This window comes from Taudactylus pleione, unplaced genomic scaffold (genome assembly GCF_031769625.1).
Source record: "Taudactylus pleione unplaced genomic scaffold, aTauple2 ptg000040l, whole genome shotgun sequence".
Lineage (NCBI taxonomy): Eukaryota > Metazoa > Chordata > Amphibia > Anura > Myobatrachidae > Taudactylus > Taudactylus pleione.
The window spans coordinates 414,312-437,552 of record NW_028284442.1 but is presented as its reverse complement, the minus strand read 5'-3'; the positions used below and the strand labels follow the sequence as shown (position 1 = coordinate 437,552).

The following is a 23,241-nucleotide window of genomic DNA, read 5'->3' as shown; positions in this document are numbered from 1 at the left end:
TGGCTGCCGCTACCATTTTCTGGTGTTCTGCGCATGCGCAGTAGACTCCGGGCACACTCTAGTGTCTGGAGTCTACTAAGGCTCCGGTGGCTGGCTAGCCGCGTCAGTCGGCTGCCGGCCACCGGGGAGAGAGGAGGGGGCCCCGCACGGGGAGTGCACACGGGCCCCCTCCTTTCTTAAAATGCCCCTGCTCAGGTAGCAAATCTTCTCCAAGTCTCTGTGAGATGACACTGTTCCATTGTTCTTCTGACAATTATACCACTTTCAGACATCTCGAGATTCCCGGGAATTTGGCCTGCCTCAGCCAAATTCCCAGGAAGCCAAGTCTGTCTGAAAGGTACCTACCCGGGAACACGTTCCCGGGTAGCCGCCCCTGCAATCGACCAGGGTTTTTCCATGGACTTAAGTCCCGGGAAATTACCCTGCCTCTGTCTGAATGGTGCTACCCGGGAATTTAGTACTCCCGGGCAGCACCAAGCAGCTTTGACATGTAGCTGACAGCGCAGAGCGTCCTATAGGATGCTCAGCGCTGCTGCTTTGAGCTGACAGCGCAGAGCATCCTATAAGACGCTCAGCGCTGCTGCTCTGAGTTGGCAGCGCAGAGCGTCCTATAGGACGCTCAGCGCTGCCGCTCACCATCTGTCCACACTCCCGCTGGACCACCACTACTGCCCCTATTGCGAGGGGCAATGCGAGGGGCAGGATGCTAGAAGAGGCGGCTCCGCGTCACTGGGGTGGGGGTTTCACGGGGTCACAAAGCTCGGCTCTAGCGCAGCGCCATCAACCTGGCTCCAAGAGTGGGCCTCCCCTGTCACTGCAGCCCGGGGACCCATTACAGAATGGCAGTACTGGCTCCAGCCTGGCTAGTCCCCCGCTCTCCCCTAGCACATCTCGGGGGACATGTCCGGATTAGGCTGTGGCGCTGACGTGTCAGAGAAGGAAGTGAGAGGTGGGGAATACATCCAGTGTGTATAAAGCAGAAATACCCGGCTTGTGTCTGAAAGGGGTCTACCCGGGAATTTCCCAGGTAGACTATGTAGTGTGAAAGGGGAGTCTCCACCAAATACCCGGGATTTTACACAGGGGAAATTCCTGGGTCTGAGCAGGAAATTTCCCGGGTCGTATGTCTGAAAGGGGTATTAATGTGCTTTTTAGTTCAATCTAATCTTTTCTGTCTTGTTTGAGAGATAAAAGCGTCTTTTTCCCTGAAATTCTGGCGTTTAATCCAAAATTTTGAAGTCTGTGTCGAACCGTCCTGGCACTGATGTTTACACCACATTCAGGTAAATCATTTTAAAATGCCTCAGATGATTTTCTTCTGTCGCTCATGCACAGTGTTTTCATTCTTCTATCACAGCATGGTGTTGTGGATCTTTTACTACCTTTACCAGTTTGGTTTTGAATCGACTGAGTCTGTTGACACTTATTTCACAGTTTCGAAATGCCTCTTTTGGTTACCCTCTTCACGTAAAGTAATTATTTTGTATCTCTTTCTAGGTGACCAGTCAACTCTTTTTACTTTGCTTGTCACCTAAATAAGTTACAAACTTACTTCAAAAAATTTTAATCAAAAAACGCATAAAAAACAGCGAACAATCAAACAAGATGTTTTACTATCAATTATGGTAGCATCAAATGTGCTCCCTATGTTTATTTAGTTATAACTTTTTACGTAATAAAGATAATTCTTTGCGGTGAACTGCATTATATTGTGTATAAAATTATCTTTCCAGTGACATATACCTTCATAGGATTTTCTTTAAAAATAATGCAGTTATACGCAATGAAATCCTAAAAACATGCATTTTCCAAAAGGTTTCCACAATTTTGGCCACTACTTTAATTATTGATTAATATGTGAATGATGCTTATAAAGCTAACATTGGCTGATACAACTTGTACGGGAACACAAGTGTCTATGCTGATTCATGCAACTTAATTATTCATGCAAACTGACTTACTCAGGCGCATGTGGGAAGATCACTTCATCTTAAATATAGATTTCCAGAATTAAGAAACCTGTGATGAGATTCTAGGTGTGTCAGCAGTGTGCCTACACTTCCAGGAAGCAAGTCAGAACGCTTTACTGCACCTCACATGCCCTGTGCTATATAATTATCGTACATAGGCTGTCCCATTTCTTGATCACAGTTTCTAGTATATATATTATACAATTTTCTATTTGTAACTGCTAAGGATAAACTTAGTAAATTGTATATTCTTATTTATACTAATAATGATATGTTGGACTAGCATGGTAAACAATGTATCTGCAATTCAGTGATACTGTTAAGTAGTTACATTTTATTTTTTTCTAGCACATATTTCATTTAAGTTGATCTGGTTTATATTATTATATATAGTTGTGACGGTAAGTCAATGTGGCCAAATTTCTTGTGATCAAGGAAAGCTTCTTGGAAAACAGTGAGCATATTCCTGCCAGTACTTGGGAAGATCACTTTGTCTATAATAGTATTTAGTATTTGTACCTGCACAAAGAAGGCTACATGTTTACAGACATGTAAAAAGGTGACATTTAAAATATAGTATAAAGCTGTAACATGCAGTAATTAGAAGGTATGTTTATTATTTTTTCTGTTCATATATCTGTTTGGGATGCGGTCAAATGTCGACGGTCACTATGTTGACAATTAAAATTAAAATGTCGACATGAGCTTTAGGGATAGACTTAGGTGTAGGAGTTAGGGTTAGGGGTTAGAGTTACCGTCAGGGCTAGTGTTAGCATTAAGGTTAGAGTAAAACTCAAAAATAAACTGTCAACATTCTGAACATTTTATCAGTGTTGACATTATGATCATGTTTAATAGACATGGTGAATGCTGACATAATGTACCAAACTGTTTAATGTTTAAGTAAGAAAATGAGGGGAAGGGCCATATGATGCATTCCTTTCTCCCTGCACTTCTGAGCCTGTCCTGGGGCCTGGGTTTGCGCAGATAAGCCTGGTTTTGGCTTCATTGCTCTTGTTCTGATGTGACTGTGGGTGCAGACAATGTCAAAACTATCTCAACAGCAAGGGTTCGGCAACACTGGTAAACAGGACCACAAATTTAGCATACCAAAAAAAATATAATCATCATACACAAAATAATCATAGGAATATATTAACCTTCACCAGCTTTATATTAGATCCAGTGGATAAGTGCACAGCCACCCGATAACATTGAACCATTTTAAAAAGAAGAAATTTATATTTCCTACTAAGTAATTATAAAATAATTCTAATTACTGAAAGGGCACAATGGATCTGACATGGAAAAATATTACCAATAGTTTTTAACATTTTGCTTGATAATTTCGTTACCCTTAAGGATGAACTCTAAATATTGTTAGTAAGGGTCTCATAACAAAATCTCAACCATGAATGATTTTCAACCATTGTAAAACCTACAATGCTTAGCAAATTATAACTTGCCTCCAGGCGTCTGGGATGAATTTACGCCACTGGATAAACATCATCTTTCATGGACTTTTGTCCAGGAATGATGATGTTTGTCAATGAAAGATGACGTTTTGCCTCTTTCTGAGACCCGTTGTTTGGCGGGGGAAAAAAATCAGAATTTGGCGGGAAAATCCGAACTTATCCGAGCCTGCACATCCCTAAATTATATATATATCTATATCGCACACACATATCACTAACCTTTACAACAAAGTAATGTCTATCATGGATTGTTTGTTATATGAAGTTAGGTTTGTCACATATCAAATTTAGGGACCTGATGATGTCTAGAATAAGATTGTAATATGATTGTTAATTATGCCCTGATTCGTTGATTTGAAAGAGAATGTACAATACTTTGAATTTCACATGACTGTATCACACACACTTAAGGCTATTTATATAAATTTGTTGATGATATTATAAACATCAAGAACTTTGATATCACGGGCCAGATGTATTAAGCTCTGAAAAGTGATAAAGTGGAGAGTGATAAATTCCAGCCGCTCAGCTCCTAACTGTCATGTTGCAGGCTGTGTTTGTTTATCACTCTCCACTTTATCACTTTCCAGAGCTTAAATACATATGCTCTCACATGTTCCATTTATTGAGTGAACTATGTAGTTATTGCACACTTGGAGCCGTATTCAATTAGAGCCGAGCCGCGTTAAGTTAACGCGACCCGGACTTAACGCCAACTTCGCCTGTTTTGTAGGCGTTAAAGTATCGCACGCGTGCACGCTTTACCCTATATTCAATTTCAAAGTACGCGTAAACGGCATCCGGCAATACTGTAACTAGCGGAAAGTACTGTCATTTTTGGGGAAATCAGCCTGTCACCCCCCAAATGATGCTCTGACATGGGGGTTCACTATGGTAACCCCCGATTTGGCTCGCTGAAGGTATTTGGTGTTTTTAAATGGGCTCAATAGCTGCTAAATAGTGTTTTTCTATACCTAATGCAGAATAGTATTTAGGAGTATTTTTTCCAGAAAATAAGTTATCCCAGCAAATTTGGGATACTTGAAAATGGCTGCCAGCATATTTAAAGTTGAAAAAGTGAACTTGAAAAAACGTGAAAAATCCACCTGCCGGAAACGCCTGCAATCAAAAAAACACCTGGGGCATACTTGGGGACCCCCCCAGAGTCAAGTTAGCTAGTTTTTAAGTTTGTACCCCAACATTTTTTCTTTTCGCCCCCTTTTTCAAAGTCAATTTTTGGGGTGTCCTTAAGTTTGTTTTTTTTTTACACAGATTACCTTTGGGGAACTGTCTGAAGGCTGCACGGGGGTTCCCGAAACATTGCACCCCAAAACCCCAATTCTGCACTTTTTTCCACCTGCTATTCATAGGCGAAACTTTACCGCCTATTACATTGCATTGACTTTCCGCCTAGGCGGAAAGTCTTTCAAATTGAATACGGGGTAAAACCAAAACAGACGATAATGACGTCATCAGCGGTAACTTAACGAGGAACCGGACTTAACGCTTCAAACTGAATACGGGCCTTAGATGCCTTTGGTACATCTTAGTTCTGCACATGTAACTGGAGTAATACAATATAATTAAATGTTATTTATGTTTGTTGAATCTTAATATTTATTGGCTTTACTGTACAAACATGTATTTTTGTTTTTCGTACTATCATAGGATTGTATTGATTTTCTCTTGTGTTGCTACTTTAGAATATATACAGTATGTATAGTGGAGTTGTGTCTATATGATGTTAAGAATTAAATGAATAGATTTAATACTGTAATGCATACAGAATTACTTCAATATTTGAGTTTAGATATCTAAGAGTGTTTTCATGGTGTCCAAATATAACATAACTAAATCCATAGTATGTATTGATTTAACACTTTATAGTATACAGTATGTATCTTTGTGTATTTTATTACTTATGGAGCTGTGCCTAACTGTGTGTATATTTCTATAATATATATGTATTGAACCCAGATAAAAATGGATATGTTTATTATGTTCTTACTTGAAGGGGGAGAATTACCTAAGCCTGGGGAGAGATGAAGTGGAGAGAGAAGTGCCAACCAATCAGCTCCGAACTGTCATTTTACAGGCTGTGTTTGAAAAATGTCAGGAGCTGATTGGGAGTACTCGGTAGTACCCAATAATTAGCCTGTTTTTGGGAAGCCAGCAGCAAAATACATATAGGTCTGTGAACTTATCATGGATTCTATGTGTTTTCGCCCAAAATATTATCTGGCTCTAATTGAATGCCTGAAGCTTAAAAATGCAAAAAAGTCCAGTTTTTCACCCACAAAAAATTATCGGGGCTGATTGAATTCCCCCCTATATAAAAAATACCAACATATACTACAGAAATCAAATCAATTAGTATTGTGGTAAAAATGTAATCATGATTTTCATCAGTATCTTTATTTTTGTTTTATTTGGCTTTCTGTGTATACTACTTATGTTTAATATATTTGTAGTAAGTTATATAGCTTTTAAAGTGGTGTAATTTCAATTTGTCCACTATCCTGGCTTGACAGAAATGAAAACAATAAATTGACAAACTTCAAGAGCATTCCCTGCACTGGAAAGTTTTCAGATATTAAAAATCAGATTACAACAATGTACAAAAAGCAATGATCAGCTAAAAAGTACCTGAATAACTTCAGCGTAGTCACCTATAAGGTTTTCTTTCACAAAAACATTAGGTAAAGCCGTTTCCATGGTATATTCATAAAGTTCTTCTTCAAGTTCCTGCCTGTTGTCTGTGAAAAGAATCATATGTGACACCTGCATTTATAAACTGCTCTCAAGATGAGCTAAAAAAGGAGGGACTGTTATAACCATACTTTCTATTACCACCTCCTATTTCTGATTCCTCACAATAGGAATACACATTGTATCATAAGGGTGTGAGTAACCATGACTTGCAAACTTTACCAGATACAGGAAATTAGTTGTGAATAATTAGGGTGACGTACATTTGGGAACAGAAAATATCCCTAAGGGAACTATGGAAATTATTCTTAAATATAAGCCACAATAATATATGTTAATTAATATATGTATTTTCTGTCATTTTAATTTAATTTGGCATTCACAAAGTGATGTTTTCATTGGCTTGTAGTAACTATAATTTAGAAAGTGAAATTAAACAATGACTCAAATCTTATCCATATTTATTTATTAGTTTCTTACATTCAGTGGGAGTTTTGCTATAAAATTGATCAAATTGGAGTAAAAATGATATGGGTCTGTTTACTAAGCATTGAATGGAGCAAAAGTGGACGGAGATAAAGTACCAGCCAACCAGCTCTTAAATGTAATTTTTCAAACACAGCCTGTGACATGGCAGTTAGGAGTTGATTGGCTGGTACTTTATATCCGTTCAATTTAGCTCCATCCAATGCTAAGTAAATAGACCCCTTAAATACAGTATGTTCACCTTAATGACAAGGCATATTCTAGAGAACATACTAAAAACAATGTTAAACTATGATAGTTATAATGCTAATAATGCAAAATTGACATGATTACTTTTATTATGTAATTAATCTTAAAGTTAATATTTTGTCATGGAGCATTTTGTGTGGTCTCTGATGTTTTAAATAGATGTTATTTGGTGGTGATGCAAAGATGGAGCCAGAGGACCACATGATGTTGAAGGAGGAGCTAGAAATAATATGAGTGGCGAGAATAGATAGCTGGGAGGTCTGCAGAATACCTGTCAGTGTTAAGTCAGTCCAAACATGCTTTATGTGGGATAGGATTAGTTTAATATAGATAAACAGTATTAAAGAGGTAAGAATGGAAGCAGTAAAGTGGAGAATTGGGTACAGTATATACAGAACTGATGACAGAAATGGTAAATTGTAGAGGACAAGAAACATAACAATGAAGATGACATGGATATAATGGAATAATTAAATGAAAAGGAAATATAGTCTCAGTAGAAATTTATAGGAATGGCATGGTACTATTATTGAGGGAATCCAAAGAGACGCATATGAGTCTGGATATGTGTAGGTTAGCTACATTAAAGTACTGCAAGATATGCTGGTGCTATCTATCTATCTATCTATCTATCTATCTATCTATCTACACACTATATTGACAAAAGTATTCAGACACCTGACAATTACACCAACAGGGACTGTGATGACAGTGTATTCAAATACATATACTTTAATATGATGGAACTCATCACACTATGTCTTTATAGTCCTTGCTTTGTGCAGTGGAGCGCAGTCAAGTTGGAATAAAAAAGGGCCTTCCCCAAACTGTTGCCACAAAGTTGGAAGCATAGCATTGTCCAAAATGTCTTGGTATGCTGAAGCATTATGATTGCCCTTCACTGGAGATAAGGGGCCTAGACCAAGCCCTGAAAAACAGCCCCATACCATTATCCCTCCTCCACCAATCTTCACAGTTGGCACAATGCAGTCAGGCAGGTAACGTTCTCCTCGCATCTGCCAAACCCAGATTCGCCCATCTGACTGCCAAACAGAGAAGTGCGATTCCACACAACACGTTTCCACTACTCTACTGTCCAGTGTCTGTGTGCTTTACACCACTCCATCCGACGCTTGGACTTGGACTTGGTGATGTGAGGCTTGCATGCTGCTCGGCCATGGAAACCCATTCCAATAAGCTCCCTACCACACAGTTTTTGTGCTTACATTAATGCCAGTGGAAGTTTGGAACTCTTCAGATATGGAATCAGCAGAGCGTTGACGACTTTTACGCACCATGCGCCTTAGCAGTTGTTGGCCACGCTCTGTAATTTTATGTGGTCTTCTGCTTAGTGGCTGAGTTGCAGTTATTCCTAAACGCTTCCACTTTTTAATAATAGCACTTACAGTTGACCGTGGAATATCCAGCAGGGATGAAACTTCACAAACCATCTTATTGCAAAGGTGGCATCCTATCACAGTACCACACTTGAAGTCACTGAGCTCTTCAAACCCATCTTGTATCACAAATGTTTGCAAAGGAAGACTGCATGGCTAGGTGCTTGACTTTATATACCAGGTCTGATTGAAACACCTCAATTCAATAATTAACAGGTGTGGTCAAATACTTTTGTCCATATAATGTGTGTGTGTATATATATATATATATATATATATAGTGGTTTCAAAATAGAAGCATTAATATTTATCAACTTACAAAATGCAAAGTGAATGGACAGAAGAGATATCTAAATCAAATCAAATCAATATTTGGTGTGGCCACCCTTTGCCTTCAAAACAGCATCAATTCTTCTAGCCACACTTACACAAAGTCAGGGAATTTTCATAATTTTCATATGTATAGTAGGTTGAAACACAGGGCCTGATTCATTACAGATCACAACTGCGATTGCAATAGCGTTTACGCATGCAGTCTCACTGCGATAGTATGCTAATACATTGCAACCGCTATGCCACCACAGCACAGGACGCCCACTTTATCTTACACACAATCCTTAGCAAGACTGAAAAACCATCGGTAACTTCGAGTACCATTGCAACCTCACGTACCCTTGCACAAGCTCTGACCTTACTTAGGAATTGCTAACTTCATCGCACGCTATGAGTACTCATAGCTGCGCAAAGCATCGCAGTGGATAATATGTGCATGCCACTGCAATGGCCTTCAAATGCCCTGGCACGTTTGCGTTTCGCCGACCACCCCCAGTCACCACCCACATACGCCACTTCCTGTCAATCATTCTGTGATGGGTCTGCATAGTCACTGCGATCGCTGTGCCGATAGCAGTGGTTGTTTGCACAGGCGCACTGCGATGCATACGCAAGTGAAGAATGCAACAATCGTCCGATTGTGTGCGTAATCGCAGTTGCAATCAGTAATGAATCAGGCCCACAGTCATTAACTGAAACAAAAACAGCTTAAACTGCTTAAAACTGGGTTAGGAACAGTCAAATTCTGCTACAAAGGTGAGGTTGTGGAAGACATGTTTCATGTTACAGGTCATACTGAGCACAAAACAAATAGGTCGCACCAAAGTTGTTAGTACATGATACCTATATAACTAAACCCTCTTTGTATTATGATTCCGTTTAGTTATCTGGATATATATGAGGGGTGCTATCCCTGGACCATTGAAATAGTACACAGCACAAAAAGCAAAAAGTAGTCCAATCGTTTGGATGCACAATAATGTTAATATAGGTATATAAATGTTAAACATAACTTTTATTGAATACCCTTGGGTGTTACAATGTCCATTAAAAATATCAGGCTGGCTTCTTTTTTAAGTTCTCGAGTTATATCTCCTCCTCTCAGGCCCAGCTGTATTTTCTCCATTCCAAATGCCTGCAACCCTTTGCTACTGCAGTTCCTTGATGATACTTAAAAATGTCTTGCTACACTGGTGAGAGTCTTCATTCTAGTTTCATCTCTGTGTATTATTGATGTTATAAACATGTTCCATTAATCTCTTTTTCAGTTGTCTTATCGTCATGCCCACATAGATCTTATCACATGGGCAGGTCAAACACTATACGACTCCAAGAGTAGAACAATTAATGAAGTCTTTGATTTTGAAATCTATTGCCATAGCGATTTATAAAGTAGCTTTTCTTCACCATAAATTCACAGGCCTTGCAGTGCCCACACTTATGCCATAGCGATTTATAAAGTGGCTTTTCTTCACCATAAATTCACAGGCCTTGCAGTGCCCACACTTATGAGAACCTACATTTCGTTCACTTAATTTCTTTTTTATACCAAAATGATTGTGTGTTAGATGGTCTTTCAAAATTTTAGATCTCCTCCAGCTTATATCAATTTTAGAGCCTAAAATGGTAGCTAGATTGTCATCTGTTTTAAGAACATAAGAGTATTTCTGGAGGGCATTTCTCAAATTCTTCCATTGTCTGCAATAAGTTCCTATGAATCTGATTGATCTTTTGCCGTTTTTGATTTTTCTTCTTTTTGGTACAGTAATGTGTCTCTATCTTTAAATTGGTTATCCTGATAGGCTTTATTAATAATGTTATTGCTGTAACCTCTTGATCTTAACCTAATTTCAGTTCAACCGAATTATATTTATGCAATTTTAATAGCTCTGCTTTTACTCTACTTTGCAGCAATCCACTAGTCCGTATGTAGCGTCTCACAATATTAATGGGACACAGAGATTATTACAGCCACTCTCATTTTAATTTTCATTACTTTTCTATTGTTTTATTTCGCTGATTTTAATACACTTTGTATTAAACTCAGGCAAAAATTTCAAAGCCTTCCTCCCCTGCAGCACTCTCACATGGTGGTCTACACTTCGCCCACACCTCCAGGCCTGGTAATAGTAAAGGAGGTGGAGTAGGAATATTACTGTACCAATCTTTCACATACATAGTTCTCTCACAGGTACCATCACTCACATTTACATAATTGGAAGTACATTCAGGACTTTCATCCCTTTCTCTCTGCGAGCTGCTGCTATCTATCGCCCACCTGGGCCACCCCAACAATTTCTGTAACATTTTTCTGCCTGGCTCCCTCACTTCCTATCCTCAGACATCTCCACCATCATTATGGGTGATTTCATTATCCTCTCCTCTCCTCTCTCAGCGTCTCCCAGTGGACTGACTCCTCTACTCATAAGGATAGCCTCTGCCTTGTAGTCTTGTATTCACCAGACTATGCTCAGTTTCTGAATTACTGATTCTCCTTTCCCTATCTCAGATCACAACCTTATCACCTGCAAACTCTCCTCCATTACGTCAACCACAACGTCAATCAAATCAACCAAGCCACCTCAAACCTGCAGAAATATTAATGCTATTAATTTTCAACAACTAGCCACCTCTCTGCAACAAGTACTCTTACCAATTTCTAAGTTCACTTCTCCTGAGACAGCTGTATCACACCTGTATAACACATAGAATTAGCCCTTGATGAAGTGGCTCCACCTACCCATCACACTCCATGTAGACTAATGCCGGGTACAGGCCGGATCGGACGACATATCGGGTTCACCATCTACTGTGTACCTTCTATGTTGCTGATGATTCGCGCTCCCTCGCAACATCAGCGACATCACCCGTTGGACCTGCATGCACATCAGTCGGGCGACATCGTTAGCGAGCATCATGCTGTCGAATGCAGCATAGTCCCTGAAGTTGCTTCATTGCTACCAGCATCGGCTAGTATGTATGCACTTACCGATGCCGGCACCCTGCTGAGTCGCATCACTGACGAGGTTGGTACACACCGGTGGCGTAACTTCATCCCAGGTGCCCGGAGGCAAGATAAATGTTGGTGCCCCCCCCAAACTAAAATGTACAACCCCCCAGCCCCAGCTGCTGCCACCCCCCTTATGCAGTTCCTTTTATATAATGCCCCCAGTAGTGGTCCCCCCTAAGCATTGCCCGCCTATGTAGTGCTCCCCAGTAATGGTCCCCCTATGCAGTACCTCCAGTAGTGAGCCCCCTGTAGTTGCCCCCAGTAGTGAGCCCCCTGTAGTTGCCCCCAGTAGTGAGGCCCCTGTAGTTGCCCCCAGTAGTGAGGCCCCTGTAGTTGCCCCCAGTAGTAGGCCCCTGTAGTTGCCCCCAGTAGTGAGGCCCCTGTAGTTGCCCCCAGTAGTGAGACCCCTGTAGTTGCCCCCTGTAGTTGCCCCCAGTAGTGAGCCCCTGTAGTTGCCCCCAGTAGTGAGGCCCCTGTAGTTGCCCCCAGTAGTGAGGCCCCTGTAGTTGCCCCCAGTAGTGAGCACCCTGTAGTTGCCCCCAGCAGTGAGCCCCTGTAGTTGCCCCCAGTAGTAGGCCCCTGTAGTTGCCCCCAGTAGTGAGGCCCCTGTAGTTGCCCCCAGTAGTGAGGTCCCTGTAGTTACCCCCAGTAGTGAGGCACCTGTAGTTGCCCCAGTAGTGAGGCCCCTGTAGTTGCCCCCAGTAGTGAGGCCCCTGTAGTTGCCCCCAGTAGTGAGGCCCCTGTAGTTGCCCCAGTAGTGAGCCCCTATAGTTGCCCCCAGTAGTAGGCCCCTGTAGTTACCCCCAGTAGTGTGGCCCCTGTAGTTACCCCCAGTAGTGAGTACCCTGTAGTTGCCCCCAGTAGTGAGGACCCTGTAGTTGCCCCCAGCAGTGAGCCCCTGTAGTTGCCCCCAGTAATAGGCCCCTGTAGTTGCCCCCAGTAGTGAGGCCCCTGTAGTTGCCCCCAGTAGTGAGGTTCCTGTAGTTACCCCCAGTAGTGAGGCCCCTGTAGTTGCCCCAGTAGTGAGGCCCCTGTAGTTGCCCCCAGTAGAGAGGCCCCTGTAGTTGCCCCCAGTAGTGAGCCCCTATAGTTGCCCCCAGTAGTAGGCCCCTGTAGTTACCCCCAGTAGTGTGGCCCCTGTAGTTACCCCCAGTAGTGAGGACCCTGTAGTTGCCCCCAGTAGTGATGGCCCCCACCGTGCACGCACACACACAAAAGAAACAAACACTTACCTTTATCCCCGCTCCACTGCTGCTGCCGTCCATCCCCGGTGTCCGCTCCTAGGCACTATGGGAGTGACGTCATTATGTCACTCCCATAGTGCACTGCGGTACCCAGAAGACGGAGCTCACTCCTGAGCTCCGTCCCCGGCGTCCACTCCTCGGCACTATGGGAGTGATGTTATGACGTCACTCCCATAGTACACTGCAGGTACACAAGACGGAGGGAGCTCCGTCCTCCGGCTGCCGCCGGGGGTTTGAATAGGAGCTGGACGCCCGCTGGTAACACACTCAGCGGGCGCCCGGCAAATGGAGGGTGCAGGGGGTGCGAATGCACCCCTTGCACCCTCTGTAGTTACGCCAATGGAGGTGTAGTGCCGATCAACGGCGCGCCTTCTCCATGCAGCTCCTGGGGACAATGGAGCCAGGTGCCCCCTTCAGGACTGACGCCCGGCGGCAAATGACTCCATTGTATCCGGGAGTTACGCCACTGGTACACACTAATATATCGTTTAGTGTGTACTGGCCTTTAGACATCAAACGTGGCATTCTAAATTAACAAGACACCTACAAAAACATCAGTGGCATAAATCTCGTACTCCAAGTGACATCCTCACATATAAGACTATCTACCAGTCTTATCGTAATGCTCTAGACACTGCCAAACAAACGTATTTCATGGTCATCTCTGCCCAAGCCTCTAACCCCAAGCGAGCATCTAATACATTTAAATCACTTCTTACCCAACCAACCTGCTACTATCAGTGCACAAGATCTTGCTTCCTATTCCAAGGACAAGATTGAAAAGCTCCAAAATGAAATGGTACGCTCTTCCCCAGCTAGTGACCTGCTCAATTACCTACCGGAACCCACTGGCACATTCTTTTAGTTTGACCCCACAAATGTAGATGAAATATCTACACTCTTCTCATTCTCCTACTCTACTACCTCTCCTCTTGATCCCATACCCTCACAAATCAGTAAAGATCTGTCTTCTGTGCTCAACCCACCCTTAACTAAAATCTGTAATCTCTCTTTCTCTACTGGTATCTTTCCATCACTTTTCAAGCATGCAGTGATTACTCCCATTTTAAAAAAACAAAATTCTTACTCTTAGGCCCATATTCAATTAGCCACGATAAGTCCAAATCCGCGGAAAAGTATGGTGGGTGACATAATTTCGCCAGGCAAAAACTTTTCTCCGTATTCAATTCCAAAAACTTTTCGCGTACGCGGAAAGTCAATGCATTGGAATAGGTGAAAAAAATTAGCCTATGAATAGGGATCGAAAAAAAGTGCAGAATTCCGTTTTTGGGGTGCACACTTTTGAAAATCCCCTAGCACCCTTGGTACAGTCCCCCTTCATCAAAAAAGTTTTAAAAAAACCTTCAGGACACCCCAAAAAAGTACTTTTGTTTTGGGGGTGAAAAAAAAGAAAGTTGGGGACAAATTTAAAAACTAGCGAAATAGACTTCAGGGGGGTCCCCAAGAATGCCGCAGGTGTTTTTTTGATTGCAGGTGTTTGCAACAGGTGGATTTTTGATGTTTTTTACTTCACTTTAGCAACTTTAGAATATGCTACCCCCCATTATCATGTACCCCAATTTTGCTGGGACTAGTTATTTCCTGATAAAAAAATATTTTAAATGCTATTCTTCACCCCTAATTCAAATACTCTAAACAGCACCTATTGAGACCATTTAAGTACCCCAAATACCTTCAGCAGGGCAATTTGGGAGTATCTATAGTGAACCCCCATGTCAGCGCATATTTTGGGGGGTGTCAGGCTGATTTCCCCAAAACTGATAGCACTTTTCACCTGTTTCAGTATCACTGGCTCCCATTTTCATGTCCTTTGGAATTGAATTGGGCGAAAAGCGGTCGCACGCACGAAAGGCCTTTTCGACAAAAACACGCAATGTAGGAGGAAAGTCCGGGAGGCGAAACTTAGCCGACTTATTGCGGCTAATTGAATACGGGCCTGACTCTCTCTCAAATTACCATCCCATCTCCCAGCTTCCATGCTCCGCCAAGCTACTGGAGACTTGCCTACACTCGCCCCACACACTTTCTTAACTCGCACAACTTATTGGTCCCACTTTAGTTAGGCTTTCATTCCCAACACTCCACAGAGTCAGCACTGACTAAGGTAGTGAATGATCTGGTCACTACTAAGTCTAAGGGCCATTACTCACTTCTTAATCTTCTAGATCTCTCTGCTGTCTTTGACACTGTTGACCACGCTCTTCTCATACAAACAGTACAATCCCTAGGTCTTCAGGACACAGCCCTTTCTTACTTTTCATCCTACCTATCTAATCACTCTTTCACTTTCTCCTTTTCGCTACCTCTATCAGTTGGAGTAGGCTCTCTGCTTTTCTCAATCTATACCACCTCTCTTGGCAAACTAATCAGCTCTTTTGGTTTTCAGTATCATCTGTATATAGACGATACTCAAATCTACCTATCCTCCCCAGATTTGTCACCATCTGTGCTGGTCCGTGTCACTGCATGTCTTTCTACCATTTTATCTTGAATGGCATCTCGTAACCTCAAACTTAATATATCCAAAACTAAATTAATTATATTTCCACCGGCCAATAGTAGTTACCAACCTGATATCTCTATAACTGTTGACAACTCAACAATCAACCCCACCCCACAAGACCGTATTCCTAGGTGTCATCCTTGACTGAACTGTCCTTTGTTCTCTACATACAATCTGTCTCAAAATCATGTTACATACATCTAAAAAACATATTCAAAATTCGACCATATCTTACACAAGACACTGCAAAAACGCTAAACCATGCACTCATTATTTCCCGCATTGACTATTGCAATAGTTTCCTTGCTGGTCTTCTCAAAAACTGGCTCTTGCCACTATAATCCATTTTGAATGCAGCTACGAGGCTGATCTTCCTTTGCGAATCATTCATTGTCTGCTGATCCGCTCTGTCAGTCCTTCTATTAGTTACCGGTTTTCTACCGTTTCAATATAAAATACTTTTACTTACACATAAAGCTATTAACCAAACCATACGAACATACTGTACATCTCTTCACTTATCTCAAAATATCCCAACATCACCTCTCTGTACAAGATCTGTGTCTCTCATCCACACACATTACTTGCTCCCATGCACGGTTACAGGACTTTTTTCAGGCTGCACCCACTCCGTGGAATGCCCTTCTGTGCACAATAAGACTTTCCGCCAGTCTCCAAACATTCAAGCGTTTCCTGAAAACTCACCTCTTCAGACAAGCTTATTAGATTCCAGATCCGCCCACATAACCTTCATAGCTTCACATCCCCCTAACCCTAGACCAACTTTCCTGTGTGACTGGATCATACAGATCACCAATAACCTCTGCAATTTGGCTTGACCAATTTGCAATATGTAGCATATAGCCTTGTGTATCAACACCTATTTCCCTATAGATTGTAAGCTTGCGAGCAGGGCCCTCTTACCTTTATACTTGTCTGTTACTACCCAGTTTTGTCTATTAATGTTGTTTCCAATTGTAAAGCACAACGGAATAGGCTGCACTATTAAATAAACTGTTAATAAATACAAATTTTAATAAATAAAGCAGACCGGGGTTTCAAGATGTGCTGTACAAGCTCTTTTGAAGAAGCACAAAGAAACGGGCAACGTTGAGGACCATAGACGCAGTGATCGACCAAGGAAACTTAGTGCATCAGATGAAACACATCATGCTTACTTCCCTTTCAAAAACGGAAGACGTCCAGCATGCCATCAGTTCAGAACTGGCAGAAACCAGTGGGACCCAGGTACACCCATCTACTGTTTGGAGAAGTCTGGCCAGAAGTGGTATTCATGGAAGATTTGCGGCCAAAAAACCATACCTTTAATATGGAAACAAGACCAAGCGACTCAACTATGCACAAAAACATAGGAACTGGGGTGCAGAAAAATGGCAGCAGGTGCTCTGGACGGATGAGTCAAAATTTTAATATTTGGCTGTAACAGAAGGCAGTTTGTTTGCTGAAGGGCTGGACAGCGATTCAATAATGAGTGTCCGCAGACAACAGTGAAGCATGGTGGAGGTTTCTTGCAAGATTGGGGCTGCATTTCAGCAAATGGAGTTGAGGATTTGGTCAGGATTAATGGTGTCCTCAATGCTGAGAAATACAGGCAGGTACTTATCCATCATGCAATGCCATCAGGGAGGCATCTGACTAGCTGGGATACCGGGTTGAACAATGGAACTTGAAGTACATCTGCAGCCTTAATTTCTTTATTGATTCTGAAAAAGACCCAAGTGTTTGCTAACATGGGTTTATGTTGTTTGTTTTTCCATTAGGAGCCAGAATGAAAAGGCTGTTGAAAGCCCACACTCTTGAACATGCATACAACTGTCCATGGGAAAAGTAAGGAGTTTGCAGATCAATACCTGCTACCTTCAGAGATTGACCTTGAGCCTTATTGATGGTCATTGCAAAAGAGAGTCAGATTGGAAATTGCAAATGGCATGTCTGTTGGTATGAGTGGGATGCAAGGAATGAACATAGGGCCTGATTCAGCAAGGAACGCACGCTAGCAGACACACGCACCCGTCGGTTGTGAGAATATGCTAATCAATGCATACGCTCTGAGACTGCAGCACAAGATGCAGATGCCCAACCCCATATAAAGCCACCCATCTCCCTTTACTCACAGCCTGATCAGTATGCAAGATAGCATAAACATTGGTAACATCGAGAACCATCGGACTCATACGCACAATAGTGGTTGACCTGACCTGCCGCTGGATTTTGGCCGCTTCCTGTGTACAGCTTGGTATGGCTGCATATGCTGCAGCACTGCCTTAATTATGCATGCCCCTATAACCGCGTTATAATGCCTGCGATCACCTGACCACCCCACGTCATGACCCACAAACGGCACTTCCTGTCAATCAATATCGGAAGGGTCTGCGTGCACCCTGCATGTAGTCTGCGACCATAACACGATTGCACTGGCTGTGTGATGCATACGCATGCACAGATCAAAAACATCGGCCAAGTGTGTGCGTTCTCTCCTTTGCATTCCTTGCTGAATCAGGCCCACATTCTCTCCTGTACCACATCCTGTTATGATAGTGGCTTCAATGACATGGGCTTTGAGAATTTTTATGCAAAGTCTTGTACCATTGCAAAGTTTTGGAGCATCCAGGTTTCTAAGCAGTATAATTTGTGCACAGACATCACTAGTAGTTCCTGGCAGTTTAGAAATTCACTTGGATAATGGATAGCTTGTTCTGGGTCAGTAACAGTGTCAGTTGATCTATACTTGCCAAATTCACCTGGCAGTCCCTGCAATATTGTCTAATTGATTTTGTTTACAATTTCATTCTTTGGTGCAAGAATTGCACGCTCACAAAGCCACTGTGTCTTCAGATCTGTGTAGTTTTAGGTACTGGAAAACATCCAGAGCGAACTTGCTTAAACAAAAATTTCAAATCAGATACTCCATGGCATACTTCATAAGCACCATGTAGACCTTTATGTCCCTGACTAACTTCATATGGGGCAATTCAATTCAGCGGGAGTTGACTAGCAGCGGGAAGTTGGTCCCAGAGCTATTCAATTCAGCGCGCTATTTAGTCCGACTGTTAAGTTGGAGAATGTCGGTTCTTGCGACTTACCTGAGTGTTTAGTCACGAGAACTGTCACTCTCCAACTAAAGTGCCGGGCACAAGGCTGTTAGCACTTAGCTTAGCCAGAAAATAGCCTTGCAGCCAACACATTAGTTGGGTTTCTCCTTGCACCCTCAGGAAGGTGCGAGAAAAAATTATTTAGTCGCCCTCACCGTGTGCTGAATTGAATAGCTCCGGGTCCAACTTCCCAATGCTATTCAACTCCCTCTGCATTGAATCACCACCAAACATAGCCAGAAACCTAATCCTGATCAGACTACACCACCATGCCAAATTTGGTGGATCTAGGTATAAATCTCTGGCCGTGCATAAAGGAAACACAGACAGACAAATACACACACTTTCTCACTTATTTTATACTAGCTGGGATACCCGGCGTTGCCCGGGTTGAAGACTGGACCTTGAAGTACACCTGCAATCTTTATTTATTTACATTGTCCTTGACTATAACACAATTTCATTGATCCTGAAAAGTACCCCACTGTTTGCTAACATACATGCAAACAGTGGCGTAACTACAGAGGGTGGAAGGGGTGAGGCTGCTCTAGTGTCCAAGCTGCCTCTGTGGCCCGCCACTCCCCCTGCACCCAGTCACACACACAAGGTGGGCCAGTCCAGTCTGGGCTGCCAAGAGGGGCATGGGTGTCAGTGGTGTTGATTTAGTGCTGGCCCACCAGCTGATTACAGCTGGCGCACTGGCAGGCAGACATGGAAAGACAGTGCCACCGTTTACAAGGCAGCCAGAACTTACAGACCAGCAGCCAATCAGCAGTGGCGGATCCTGATTGGCTGCTGGTTCGTGAGCTCCGTTTGGCTCGCGACCGTCACCAGATTGAAATTGCGCCAGTGCTGTCTATCCATGTCTGGCGCTGCCTGCCGATGCACCAGCTGTAATTAGCTGGTGACCCAGCACCAAATCCACACCAGCTGGCTGCTTATAGCACACAGGGGGAGGCGAGAGGCTGTTGGAGGGACACGTGAGGATGATGCTGGAGGGGGGCATAATTCGTAAGGGACATTACTGTGTAGCATGATGAGTAAGGGGCACTACTATTGTGTTGGATAATATGTTATATGGGGCACTACTACTATGTGGCATAATCTATAAAGGCCATTTCATTGTGGTATAATGTGTAAGGGGCATTACTGTGTGGCATAATGTATAAGGGACACTACTACTGTGTGGCATAATGTGTATAATGTGTACACTACTACTGTGTGGCTTAACCTAAATGGGCTCTGTGTAGCATAACATGAATGGGCTCTTTGTGGGGGCAAATTAATGTGTTTTTTTACCTCTGAGGAGCCCATTTAAGATCTTGCTGTGTGGCACACAAAGTTATAGTTACACCCTTGAAAACACAGAGAGCTGACTAACATATATTGTCACTTTAAAAAGGGTCTAACTCTGGATTTAATATGAAATTACATGAGTCATAAAGGTTGACACTTATTTAGACTGTGAGGTTAAAGGGATGCTTTTGTAGCTTTCATACAGGTTTTTGGCAGACTGCCACTTTTCACTGGAGTCAGCCCAGGAACCTGTGTAATTTAAAGCTGCATACACACGTAATGATTTTCTGTCCAACCATCCAACTAGTTGATTGGTTGGAATGAAAATCTGGTAAGGAATGGGAGTAACTGATGATCAGCAATTTGCTCCTAAATGCCAGAAAACAGATGAAAATGGTCGTCAGACAAGTCTGTTAAATGTTTGATCTAAACAATTTGTTCAAATAACAGTTTTTGTCCTTTTTCCGGCGTTTGGAAGCAAATTGCTGATTGTCACTTGCTTTCATACCTTACCAGATTTTCATTCCAACCAATCAACTAGTTGGATGGTCTGACAGAAAATCTTTACGTGTGTATGCAGCTTAAGAGTGTCCCCATTTTTAGGGATTGTGTGACAGTGGGCCTGATTCTCTATGGATCGCTATTCTGCTTATACGCAGGTAACACAGTTGCTAATATCAGCGGTGACATGTAAATGTTTGCATTCACATAGCAGCCTGACATAAAGACGCCCACTTCCCCTTACTCACATCCGTATACTTGGCCAACATAGAGAAACAAGCAGTAACATTGAGTAGCATTGGACAGTTATTGAAGCCCAGACCTTACTCAGGAATTGCTTACTTCTGCACATGCTATGACGCCTCAGGTAGCATCCGATATCGCAGTGGATAATTTATGCAAGCCCCTGCAACAGAGCTTGCATAAATTACGCACTGGCACGCCTGCGTTAATCTGACCACCCCCCGTCACCACCCACAAACAGCACTTCCTGTCAATCACACTGCCATCAGTCTGCGTATTCTCCGATCGCAGCATATGGTTCGCGCACAAGCACTGCAATGCGTACGCATGCACAATGCAAATTAATCATCTGATTGCGTGCGTATTAGCAACTGCGTTACTTGCTGAATCAGGCCCAGTGTGTGGCCCTGACAAAGTTCAAACCTAGGCAAAAACCTAATCCAGGTCAAACTACACCACCATGCCAAATTTGGTGAAGCAAGGTCCAAAACTTTGGCCATGCAAAAAGGACAAATAGTCAGACAGACACGCTTATTATATATACAGTAAATATACAGTACATATATAGATAGATGTTAGTAAATAAATAGTCAATAGCGATCAAATGTGGCAAATTAACTACATAAACATGGCATGAATTGTTTAGTAAGTGGTAATAATAGTCAGACTACATCAACATTTTGTGTAGATGATGTGACTGTATACCCATGTGGGTACTGTTCTAATGTCTGGGTTGTTCGGTTGGTTATTTTTGTAAGTTGAGGAGTGGGTCTTGCTGTGTGACCATGTACCATTATTGTGCCTGGAGCCGGCTCAATAAGGTTTCAGGTATCAGTCCAATGACTAAATACCTACATTACCTCTTATACAATATGATACTTTGGTGACTTCCCTAATAGTAGCGTAGCTCACAGCAGTAAATATTGTTTTTTTGTAGGCATAGCTCATGGAAAACTGACTACCCTTCACACCAGACCTCCACCCTAACCAAACTTCTGTAAGATAATTTATGTATGTCATGCAAATTACATATAATGCATTGTCCTCCATTTTATAGTTCTTTATTAAAGGTTGAAATCACCTTTAATATTCACTGGTCTAACCTGAGCATAATTACATGTAGGGGAGATATAATTAACTTTCAAATTAATTTATAGGTACTATAATCATCACCTGAGAGATATACTGAATGACAAAGCACATATGGAAATAACAGATACTCTTCTTATAAACAGGAAATGTTACACCTTAATTACTCAAACATCCTGTTTAGATTACAATAATAAGTACAGTAGTTACAGGAGTGTTTAATCAAAAGCTCCAACTTATGGCCCCTTGCTCACTGTCATAAAAAAATCTGCTTTTTGTAGCATTTATAACACTAGTATATGCTGATAAATGAGTATTGGGATGGACAGGGGCATTTTAAGACTGGAAGGAGCCCATGTGCATATGTCCTCTCCCCTGAAAATAAAATGGCGCGGTCTGAAATCAGATGCAAGTCCATGTAAACAAAAGTCAGCAAGCCATTAAATCCATCAACACGCACTCAACACACCCTCACTAAACATAACCAACATGAGAATGCCCAATTGCCACCTAGTTGCAAATGGAGTAGCGTACGACTTATGCGCAACGCATAAACTAACTTATGTGCAACCCTATATCAGCCCCTAGAAGAGCACTTACGTATGCCAAGTAGTGCATAGTGTGATAGTGTAAATGTAACCAATACCACTTGTTCTTAGAACTTTAGAACCAAAATGTTTTTATTGCTAAAAAAAAACCTGCTTGGTTTATGGCTTGAATGAATCAAGAGTGAGTTTACATTGGAACTGCTTGTTATTGGGTTGATTATAAAATACTGGGAGTTGGGATGCCTACTGTCAAAATGCCGACAGCAGCATCCCGATTGTCGGTATCCCGACAGGGGTCGGGTAAGTATACTAACCCTCCCCCCTTCCCCCCTGAATCTTCCCTTCTTGCACCCTAACCCTAATCCTCCCCACCCCACACCCTAACCCTCCCCCTTGGTGCCTAAACCTAACCATCCCCCTTAGTGCCTAACCCTAACCCACCCAGTGGTGCCTAACCCTAACCCCCCCAGTAGTGGCTAACCCTAACCTCCCCCACCCCAAAGCCTAACCCTAACCCCGCTGTGGTGCCTAATCTAACAAACCCACCCCACCCACCCCCCTGCGGCTAACAGCTAAGACACCCCATTGTACCTGCGATCGGGAGGGCGGCTGTCGAGATTCTGGCGTTGGGATTTAGATCTGACGGCCGGGAACCCCATCCACCGGCATACACGCTACATCCTCTTTTTATTATGTGTCTAATTATATACTTTATTTTATATTATATAATATACTTTGGTGTGTGATAAGCTTTTTATTACATGAATGCGAATGGAAGTGTGAAATATATACCATTAATAGACATGCAGACCACATGCTATGTACTGGCTGTGGTGCCTAATCTAACAAACCCACCCCACCGACCCCCCCGCGGCTAACAGCTAAGACACCCCGGTGTACCTGCGATCGGGATGGCGGCTGTCGAGATTCCGGCGTTGGGATTTAGATCTGACGGCCGGCATCCCATCCACCGGCATACTCGCTACATCCTCTTTTTATTATGTGTCTAATTATATACTTTATTTTATATTATATAATATACTTTTGTGTGTGA

General features: G+C 42.5%; 1 protein-coding gene across 1 annotated transcript in view; it reads right to left on the bottom strand.

The window, feature by feature from the left end:
- Positions 1-23,241, bottom strand: part of TXNRD1 (thioredoxin reductase 1) — a 76,175-nt gene that overhangs the window by 35,600 nt on the left and 17,334 nt on the right. Inside the window, exon 4 of the mRNA XM_088453577.1 lies at positions 6,092-6,201. Within this exon, the coding sequence (XP_088309703.1) occupies positions 6,092-6,201 (110 nt within the window). The remainder of the gene's footprint in view (positions 1-6,091; positions 6,202-23,241) is intronic.